Source organism: Pagrus major, chromosome 22 (genome assembly GCF_040436345.1).
Source record: "Pagrus major chromosome 22, Pma_NU_1.0".
Classification (NCBI taxonomy): Eukaryota; Metazoa; Chordata; class Actinopteri; order Spariformes; family Sparidae; genus Pagrus; species Pagrus major.
Window position 1 is genome coordinate 11,557,316 of NC_133236.1, and position 11,435 is coordinate 11,568,750.

Consider the following 11,435-nt stretch of genomic DNA (forward strand, 5'->3'; position numbering starts at 1 on the left):
GAAAACAGGCCCTCTGACAGTGAGTGGAAGCTCAGGCTGCAGACTGCAGACAGGATTGGGCTCTCCAGAGACCCTTTGATTTCAAGCAGACAAACAGGTTTAGCTGATTTAAGATTGTGGCGTTCGCTCACAACAAGCTGTTTAGCCTTAACAGAGGTGCTCCTGCAGCCTGTCCACAACACTCACCCACTGAGACCACAACTCCACAGGGCAGATCACTGGGTAACTGGATCAGATGGTGGTGAGGTTGAATAAGAAGAACTTTACCCCCAAATAATTTAAGAAGCTAGACTAAATAACACAAGGCCACCGGAGTTCAGGGGGAAATACATTTTTGTAAAAAAAAAAAAAAAAAAAAAAAAAACAGACAAAAGGTCTGAAGGGAAGCCTAAAAACCTTTAGTTGCCAATGGTGGTTGCCAGTTATTGTGTCAATATAACACCCTGAGATGGAAATCAACCAATAAAACCATCACTAAGAAATAAATATACCAGCAATTTATCTCTTCATGCTGCTGCTATTCTTACTGGTCCATTTTATGATGCTGATAGTCTGATTATTGGAAGGACTTTCTGAATAAAAGGGGAATTAAAATGTTGAAAAAGTAGCCACATGCAGTAGTATAGATCATTGAGTATGCCATACACTGAGATGCATCAAGCTGCATCGAGAATCTTTTTGCATTCGAATCGTAGGCGAATCGAATCATGAGGCCAGTGAAGATTCACACCTCTAATACTTAGTAGTGAGGGACAGTCAAGAGAAATTGTATAAACGTTAAGTGTCATTTGAAGGCAGTTGAATAACCAGGTCTTCTAATGAACATAAAATATCTGGCAGGCAGATATCCTAATCATAATATAATATAATATCCATTTAGGCCTGTACCTAATTTTTATTCCCTTTCAAAGCCACAAACTTTACTTACTTTTAAACATTTTTTTCCTTTCTCAAAATATGTTCCCTTACATTGCCAGTAGTGCGAAAAGAGAATCATGTTTGAGAGGAGTATCCCTGTAATTTTTGTAATACCGAGATATAATACAGTCACTACAAAAAAAATGAAACTCAGCGATAACAATAAGAATATTGTTTTGTCTGATATCTTGACTTTGACATTCCTTTCTGATGGTGGCATGTAATCTAGGACAGCATGCTTAGTCTTCTCTGGAGACACACGTCAGCTGAATGCCTAAAATGTACAACACCTGCATGTCCAAATAGGTCCTTTCAAAGCAGGACGTGGCTTCAGGTTTTTTGTATTGTATCATGTCTGCTCACCGAGAACCAAAAATGCAAAGCTAAAGCACCAGGGAAATAAGCAAATGAAGACTCACCTCAGCTGACATTTCTCATAACTGCTGTTTAATCATACAAGGCAGAACCAACACTGTTGGCCAGTGTTTATCTGAATTACTTATAAGCTGTAAAGGTTTGTCAAAAAACAAACTACGTATCCTTGTTGATTTATTCCAATGGCCTTTTATCACAGAAATAGACCTATCTTGAATGTTACAGGGAGAATAATATCTGCACTAACGTTTATTCAAACATCTCATATTAAATTTGGTTCACTGCTGGGACAATGTGGTTTTCTCTGAAAGATTTTTATCTGACGATTAAGTTGAGCTGTCATGACTGTGCCACATTTTTGTAACCTTGATGGTTACAATATCATTTCTCTTTTACAGTTAAAAATGGAAAGATACTGTATCTGACCCCACCATAAGTAGATTATGTCTGACACATCCTGTACCATGCTCAGTTGTAGGTTTTTATTGTAGTTCAACACTACACACACTACAATGTTTTCATTAGTTGCATCATTAGGTTGAAGGTTTTGGCAGAGTTTGCCTTTGTTTTACTGTCAGAAAATATTGCTCTGTCATCGACCATTTCTGTACCACTGTGAGTTTACGCTGAGCAAACAGAGATTAAGACGTATCTAGTTACAGATGGGCAGATGTTTTTCTTCTCTGTGACAAACTGTAGCCTCACAATCTAAGCAGCTGTCACACAGGACACATTCACATTCAGATGTCAGAGTAGCCACTTAAGTAGAGCTGCAATGATTCATTATTAGTTTCCAATTATTACATTTTTTTTACTTTTTTGATAACCGATTAATTCGTTTGAGTATTTTTTAAGGAAATAAAAGTCCAATGTGCAGCCCTGCAGTAAACTGAACACATTTGGGTTGTGGACAATGTAAGAAATCTGAGGACATAATCTTCGAACGAAAATAATCGTTAGTTTGCTGCCTTACATTGAGGTGTTTATTATTGGCACCAAATATTTTATGATTGTGATTTGCATGGTTTTGTATAAAGCAATAAATATATGAATAAATATCAACAATTTTTCAGAGCCTGCTGGATATGCGTATATGTATAACAAGAAACGAAGTCCTGTAGTGATGCACATCTGCATGGGGTGCCGTGTTGACTAACCTCTCAGTGAACTTGCACCCTCATTAAAAAATTTAACTGATGTTGCTTTAACTGTGAAACTTAGGTTGCCAAATTCTGAAGCAATCAACAGGTGATCTCAAGAAAATGGTGTTCATTTTACTGTTTAAATCCCTGGTGGATCTGCATATGAGTTTCCTACTTATGTCAACTACAGATCAACAGTTAATGAAGGCACAAATGTTTAGAAAAAGCAAAGAAACAGAAGGAAATCTAAATATATGTAATAAGTAATGCTGCTGGAGCTACTAAAATTTTCAAAAAGCAGCATCTGTGCGACTTAAGTAAAAATTCTGTCTGATGCCCTCAGCACCAGTTCGAAATAAACATAATATTTGGCCATTTGAAAAAATAGCCCAGAGCAAGACAATCTGTGCACTTTACATACACAGATAGTTGCTTTAACAAAACAAAAAATCTGCAATGGGACCTATTACTATAATGTATGTTGACTTTGCCTCCAGTTCACTGTTGCTGATTTGAAAGTCACGCAGTTCACATGAATTTCTAAACATAAACAGAGAGCTGGGAGGGAGGAAATTAGGGATTAAGGGGCTCAGTCGGGCGCTTCAGATTCACAACATGTGCTATAAATTAAGGCAATACATCACTAAAGTAAACTGTTAGAATTTCAAATTAAAAACAGAAATAACTCCATCCTTTTCACATTAATTGCTGTTATTTAGAACAGTAAGGACTCTGATGTAGGTCTATTAAGGACTACTACTCTGTGCAAACTCTCAGCTGGAGTCCTTGTTGCATGGATTGTGTGTTTACTGCCATTGATGTGATGACAAATACATTAGACATCTGCGGTATGGCTTCTGTGATGACAAGCAGTTGACAGGAGGATGCACACTATCTGCAAACTGTAATCTGTAAACAGTATGGCCCCTAGTTGACATGAAGGCCTCGCTCGTGTGGTTGACAGCAGTGGTGATGGCAGGGTTTCTTAAACCTTTAGTGGCAGGTGATGTCATCTTAAGATCTGAAACATCCCCTATTGTGATTTCAAACAGTGTGTCTGTAATATCAAATACATTGTAATGATCTTTTTATGTTTCAGGGCAGCGCTTACAACCAGACACCTTGGTGATATAATGATAAAATAACATGCTGTGATTGAACACTGGGCAGTGTAGGGCATTTTGGTTATCATAATATTGTGACAAATTGTAAGTATCTTTTCAAGGTCCTGAAACTGTGTTCCTGTTAACTGATACGATTGTATTAGTTTATTAGAATCTTATTAGATTAATCCAATTAGACTATTAAAGCTGATTGTTAGTCGAGCCGGAAAGATATCATGGGCAGATATTGGCTTATCACAGATAAATCAGTATCTGTGTATGTGTTGTCAGATATTTGCCAATATTAACACTTTTTTTTAGATAACATAATGTATATATCATCAGATATATTGATTTCAGAATATTTTTACAGCCATCTATACTGTAGGTATCAGCACTGGCCCCAAAACTCCAGTATTGGTTGGGCTCTAATTGATAGGAATGCAAGAAATGTTTTTTTTTTATACTTCCACTCCACTAAATTTATTTGATAGCTTTACTTACAAGTTACTTTGCAGATTCAGATTATTCAGTGTTGATAGGCTGGTACTGACATGTAACCAATCAATCAGCTACTGTCGTGGGCGGTACATTGAGTGAGACCACAGAGTGGTGACTACAGACAGAGTGGTGATCATTAGAGCCAAAGTATTGTATTTTTAAATTAATCTGCGATTAGCCACAAAAAACACTGATACTGATAATCTGAAAATAATCGGCCAGGTCAATAATCTGACTATCCCTAATCCTAATTGATTGGTCTTTGCTCATTTTTTGCTTTTCGTAATCTCTCTTTTCTAAAGATCTCTTTAAAGCAGACAAAAAGTCGTCCCCAAATATGATCCCATAATCGATAATGTGGTTTTCAGTGAAATACATCATCATGATATTTCATTTTATAAAGTATTGACCGTATTCCCATGGGTTTCCCCCCCGAGGCTGTATCCTCACCTTATTCATATCAGCTCTGGGTCACAATGACCTGCAGATATGTCATTTTCAAATGATTTTCAATGAAAGGCCAATATCAGTCTATCTGAATGTCAATACACTGTCCACATGAGCTCAATCAGGACTCCAAACCCTTATCTGCCCGCTCACTCAATGCTCCTCTGTGGGAGTCTACCAGTTACACCACCTGAATGAGCAAATGGAAATCAGCTCACTGAGCAGATCTACGTGTGACAACTGCTCTCCACCAGCCCCATGTGAAAACTCATCTTCAAAATAACACCAGAGATGTGACAACCACCTCCACCTAGGTTTGGTGAAAACTTTTAAAGGACATTCTCATATCAGAGAGATGGGATCATGACATCACAGATAAAGCAGCAGCCTGACAACACAGCCTCCCATCAGCATCCACCTGAAACCACCTCTGAGACTCCACCACTGGGCTTTTCAAGTGGTTTCCGCACACACACACACACACACACACACACACACACACACACACACACACACACACACACACACACAAACTGTGCAGTGACATAACACAATGATACCAGACATGCTACCTGTTGGTGTTATTTTCCATGCTGCAGGCTAACGTTTAGCTCTCCCCGGTGTGCTATGACAGGACATCAGGGGGCATATAAGATATGAAATAAAAGAGAATATAGAATATATAGATGCACTGACACTGACCCCATGTAATAACATAAATAGTAATAAATCAGACTGTCAAACGAAGCATGAATCCGCAGGTTATCTTAAAATTCCCATCTTCGATAACGAACTGTGAAGCTCACTGTTAATCTAGGTCATATATACAATATGTGAGAGGCTCAAAGGTGTGTTTTATCCCCCGCCCCACAGGCATGATTCCTGTTTTGCACCACCCTACGTATTGTCCTGACACGGAAAACCCGAAAGACAGGTATACAAGCCCGGAGAGGGGCGGAGGATCCTGAACGCATTCCTTCCTTTGCCCCAGGAACAGGCTGCTGGTAAATTTCGTGGAAAGAAAAAACGTCACGCAGAACTCCGTTTGAAAACCTGCCAACTCGGTGGATCGAATTCACCGGCAGGTGTGCGTAAATCTCACAACGTGACATAAGATCGTTAGCGAAACACTACTGGGTGTTTTGTGTGTTTCGGCTACAAGTGCTCCACTATAGAGTCAGGTTTTATTCAGTGAAATCACAAGTTGTGTACTTGGCGTACGCTCACCCTGCCAGCGCTCTCAGCGAGGTATATCGGCGGGGAAGACTTTCGAGATAACGAATGAACATTTTGTAAAAGTTCACATTTCATTCACTTAAATCCTCTTTTTTGTATTATATGTGCGCCGAATTATAAAAGGGACATACAAGATTTGTGTAAGGCGTTGAGTCACGTTCTGCCATGAATACCAGCTCCCCTAAGCCAATGCAAATAATAAAATGTCAGATTTTTGGCGGAGTTTGGCGTGACGTGTGTGAGTGCTCGAGCTCAACAGATCCTCACCTCTTTGACTTTAGCCCGTCTGTCCCTGGTTTCGGGGTCCAGGGGTTCATGTCCAGTCGTCCCGGGCGGGCGGTGGTACTCAACGAAAGGTAAATTATTGACATCCTGCCCACCTTGACCCATCTCCTTTGCAACGTTCTCTTTCTCATTTTTAATGTCTTGTTTTATCTCGTCGGGCCGTTTTTGTAACGTATCCTTGGCTTCTATCAGAGCTTTTTCGTGGTCTTTCCTGATTTTGGCCAGGACCCTCTCGTCGTTCCCAGCAGAACCCGAGTCGCTGCTGTCCGGACCGGTGCGGGTGTTGGTCTCCACCGCGGAGGAATGAAAGAAAACTCCGCTAAGCAACTTGGACGAGTCCGGTAGGAAGAAAATGGCCCCGAAACACAGGGTTATAAAAGCGCTGAACACTAACAACAAAATGAATTTCTCTGTCAACCTGAACGAGGTCGGGCTGGCAGACTTCCTATTCGGGGTCGCGGTGAAAGGCAGAAGAGTTGCAACTGGCATTTTCCCTCTTCCTTCAACAACTCGAACAACACAAAAAAATGAATCTAAACGGTCGAGTTAACTCGCGTCGGGCTCTCTTCTTTCTTATTCCGTTCAGAAATCCATCTCCAGCTGGTTTAAACCGTGTCAAATGGAGAGAAACTGTGGTAAAATCTCCGGTGAAAAGTTGAGGAGTAGAAGGCGGCTGCCCATACCGGAGACTCTCTGCAGACAGACCGAGTCCAACGGTTCACACAGGAAGCCGCCGTAGATAGGCGTGACTGACAGCCGCGATGAGCTAATCACTTTCTGCCCTGTGAGTGGTGGGAACCCGGGGGGCGTGTCCTCCCAGCGGCGGGGTATAAAGCCGCTGACAGCCGCGGTGACGGCTTCATGTTCCACTGAGCGTAGAGCTGTGGAGAGGCAGAGCCACGACATGACTGAGTTCACGCTAAGTTTTTAAAGGTGCACTGTGTAGTTTTGGGGAGGACATTTAATGTTGACAGTATTAATGAGGTAATGATACAAACTCAGAAATTTTTATTTCTTCCATAACTGAATAAACAAGCTGACCCCAGAACACTGTTTGAAGCTAGAAAGGTGGCAGGGTCCGCCAAATATAAACAAAGAAGAACAGTATGGAATTGTGTTGTCCTTTAAGATCAGTTTGTTTATTCAGTTTAAATCAGTCATGAAACAGAGAGAGATTTGTTTATTTAGTTTGTTTAGACATACAAAAAACAGTTAATGAAGTTCTTTCTTCCCCAAAGCTAGACAACACAATAGAGTGGTGTAGTTTGTAGACCTAAAACCCGGAAATTGGTTGTTGTTGTTTTTTGCACATCTTGACCCCTCGTCTCAAAGTCTATGAGGTTTTTGAATTGATTTTTGGTTAAATGCCTGAAATAAGGTCTGTGCTTACCACAAGCTTCAGATATTTACACATTTTGTTCTATGACATAAAATACATCATCATATGACCCACGTTCACTTCGAAAATCACAAAAGTGGTGTTCATCTGTGAAGATTATCTTGCTGAACAATACGTGTATGTATCATAAACTTGTGTTTGCTACGGAGATTGCTTTCAGCGATATTCAAAAATCCAATGGAAAAACCCCACAAGCTTTTTGACGATGGAACCAGGACGATGCTAACTTCTGAATCTTTCTTTGGTGCCAGACTGTGGTGACATTTTTAATTGAAGTCTATGGGAGACGCATGGAGAAACACACTAAAACCCAACATATCTACATTGTATGACTTCTGATGAAGAAGTGTTTGCACAAAATGAAAGTCATTTCCGTGGTTGAAATATAGGAACTTGTTTTCACTTCCTGCGTCCATGTTTTTCTGCCCCCTAACGGCCAAACACTGATCAGTACAGTTTCAACGGCATTCTGTTGGATCCCTTCCAGATTTGACTTTATATGGATTAAAACCTGGTGGAGGTGTACAAGTCACATGATTTGAATCAGTTTAAAATCCCCTCTGAATGATCATGGTGCACACCCGAGAACTAACATGTCCAAGTTGCTCTGTAGATCCACTTTTAATATTTAAAGTATTCTAAGTATGATTCATAAGAAAGGTTTGGTCAGCCCAATAAGGCATCCTCATTTATTCCCATGATGAAAAAGAAGTAGAAACAAGATTGTGCAGCAAGTAGAGAGACAGTCATCTGGGTCTTTATTGTTTTCCCCAGCCATGACATTCCTCATCAGCTTACTTATGTCATGTGCCTCTCCGCCCGGCCTTCAGTTCTGTCATCTGGTCACTTGTGAAAGAATGAGTGGCCGGCGTCAAGCTTGTGTTGTTGAAAAAGGGGCCACTAAACCCCATGCTGCAGCAGAGTTGTTGTTGGTGTTGCATTATTAATCGCCAAGACTTTGTAGCTCACATATTGTACGTCCAGTAAATTGCTTACTCACAATTATAAAGAAAAACACTGGACTTATTTATGCAGAGGTGTGGCCAGAGTCCATCTTCACAATACACAGTTCACCACCGTCTATTACTTTGTGCAGGGCGCTTATTATTATTCATACACATGCATGGATGCACACACACCCTTCACTGATGAGATCCATGATCTTTGTTAGTCTGTGTGCGGTTTTGGGAGATAAATGGCAATCGTTTCAATTGTCTCTGTCGGCGACTAATAGCGGTTTGAGGAACCAGTGTGTTTATAAGCATGAAACATGCAATTTACTCTTAAATAGAGAGTGGAATTAGGCACAGCGCATACTAGAGTTTTATCTGATAGAGAAGAAAAAAATCAATCTTGGACTTGTTTTGTGCTATTAGAGATACTGATGAGTGTGTGTACCGAATCATTCCTTGCCCCTGTGTGATTTGAATGTGTTAACCTATTTTTACTGGCTGTTAAACATTTACATTCCCATACCACTGCATCATTGGCCACATTGTTTCTGATAAATAGCAGCAACGTCGGGACAACATCGCTGAACAGAGAGAAAGAAAAACAGTTTGGACTCAAAGCTCTGTCAGTTGTATAATGTCCCTCACCTATACGTCACCTGCAGAGATGGAAAGTCTAATCTCTGGATGACAGATGCATGCTGCCATATTGAAATTGTAATTCCGGGATGACAACTTGTCTCAATGATGACACACGTGCGCATGATTACTTTCTCTCTCTGCGATTCAAGCAGAAAATTAAATCTGGGTTGAAATGTATGGCATCTCAATATCGAGCTAAGAGTCTCTCGTGGCAACAGTTCTGACAACCGACATTCTTTGCTGCGTCATTTCATCAGAGTTGCCTTCTTCAGCGGGGTTTGTTTTCAGCCTGAGTAGCTGTTGATAATATATGTATTAAAAAAAACACCATTTCCCTATGGTGTCATGGTTTTCTAGGCAAGGAGAAATGAATAATCCTTTGTTGTGAAGCTGGTAAAAGTTGTAAAGCGGTAAAGGAGGGTAAACATGCTTTTAAGACTCACTCAAAGGAAAAATCCCCTTTGTATACTCCTACACTATTAGATCTTAAATGCAGCGCTCCCCAGGAGTTATTTTAGAAATGTTGTACTAACCAAACTACTGAGAACAGACATTAGGTGGCAATTACAAGTCCAGACATGGGACATTTCTGTCATCATAAACTATTATGACAGTGAGCCAACAGTGAAGGCAGGTACACCGCTCAATCCGCTGATGTTGGCAGTCGCAGGTCATAAAAACCTGAATTACCTCTCATATTCACACCAGTGCAATGCCACGTAGAGAAAGTGAGAAATTCCTTGTGTACATAATGCATGGTTGATTTTAAATTCATAAGCTACTTTGGATGTGGCTGTTCAAAGGAGATAAACACATGAAGGCTTCAAAGCTGCAGCAACAAGTTGTCATTCTTATTGCAGAGGATTCTGGTCTACCGTAGCAACTGTTGGTTTAAGAATCAGTCAGTCCTCTCTTCTCCCCGTATGATTGATGAATTGTTAATGTAGGACGGCAGCTCCAGAGAGAACATCTGGCTCTTTGATTGTCAGGGACCTCATCGAAAAAAAATGACGATTGTTACCGGTGTTGTGGATCAAAGCAGGATAAATCTGCTTTCCTAAACAGCAATGCTGAATTTTTCAATATTTGGATGTGATGTTACGTTATCTATATACATGGGAGGCAGTTATCATGAGAAGTAATATACCAAATAACAAAATGAGCCCAGAGATAGAAGGTCCACTGTATCGCCAATAGTTCATTGTAGCATCTTAATTTAATTATTAAAGGAAATTTAAAGCTGTATTAATATTTTTGGGCCACCAGGGGGCAGTAGAACTCTCAAAAATGGCAGCAAACACACACTTCTGGCATATTATCACTTTATACTGTTGATGTGACTAACATGTTAGCAAACAAATATCCAGGTCCTCATCCAGCAGACGTGGAGCAACGTTAACACTCATTTGAAATTTGATTCCTGGTTACCTAGAGCAGGGCCGTGGACCAGTATCAGGTCTTGGATTGTTCAACACCGGGACGCAAAAACCCATTAGGAAGTAAGGAGGCTGATGTAATTGCCTTTTTTTTTTTGTTAATTATATTGCTGGAAATTGTAATATTTACTTCTTGCCGCTGGCTGAATTGTGTTTATAATAAAAATACACGGGCGCTGAACTCAGTTGGTGCTGTTTATTCCGCCATCTTGAACATACAAGTAATCTCGCGGGAGTCTGACGTAATGTGAAACTACGGTGTCCCTTAAGGGGACAGGTAAGGATGTTACATCTCCCTTCTTAATAAAAATATTCATTCGCTAAACCAAACTGTGCTTATGATAAATCACACCAACAACCACACACTAATATGTCTTAATAAACATATGAAAGGGTCACAAGTCACTTTGATGTCTCTTAAGGCCATGAATCAACAGGTATGTGAAACACAAGGAAGTAAGTGCAGTAATAACAATACACTTTCAAAATATCAGGTAAGTATATTCTTCCTATACAATGGCAACACTTCATAACAGGTGTGCAACAAGCATATAATATCATTTTGTAATTTACAACAGGTAAGTGATTTTTCTTTTTTTTTTTTTTTTTTTTGAGGGCAGCGATCCGCCTACACCCTTTACAATTCACAAGTCAAGGACTTGTCTTGGCCTGACTGTACGGCCAGATCTTGTTGTGTAGCCAGGCTGTTGCTGCTGTGGCTGGCTCTCTGGTTGTGTGTGGTTTTCAAACTCAGAGTGTGTGGGCTGTATGCGTCTGACGTGTGTGTTTGTGTGCTGGGTATTGTCAGCATGTGAGGGCAGCGTGTGGTTGGCATGTGTGTTTGTGTTCTGAGTGTTGTCAGTGTGTGGAGTCTCTCTGCTTTCACGAAGGTGCCAGCGGTTCCGTCGGAGAGTCTGTCCATCTCTTGTCTGAATGTAGTAGCTCCTGTGTGTGTCTGCATGTTGTGTCACTACTGCAGGTCTCCAGGATCCGTCCTCCTG

The 11,435-nt window shown here is 40.5% G+C and overlaps 1 protein-coding gene across 1 annotated transcript in view; it reads right to left on the bottom strand.

The window, feature by feature from the left end:
• Window positions 1-6,672, bottom strand: part of man1a1 (mannosidase, alpha, class 1A, member 1) — a 163,848-nt gene extending 157,176 nt beyond the window's left edge. The window contains exon 1 of the mRNA XM_073492518.1: window positions 5,990-6,672. Coding sequence (XP_073348619.1) covers window positions 5,990-6,496 — 507 coding nt within the window. The 5' untranslated portion in view covers window positions 6,497-6,672. The remainder of the gene's footprint in view (window positions 1-5,989) is intronic.
• Window positions 6,673-11,435: the final 4,763 nt, after the last annotated feature.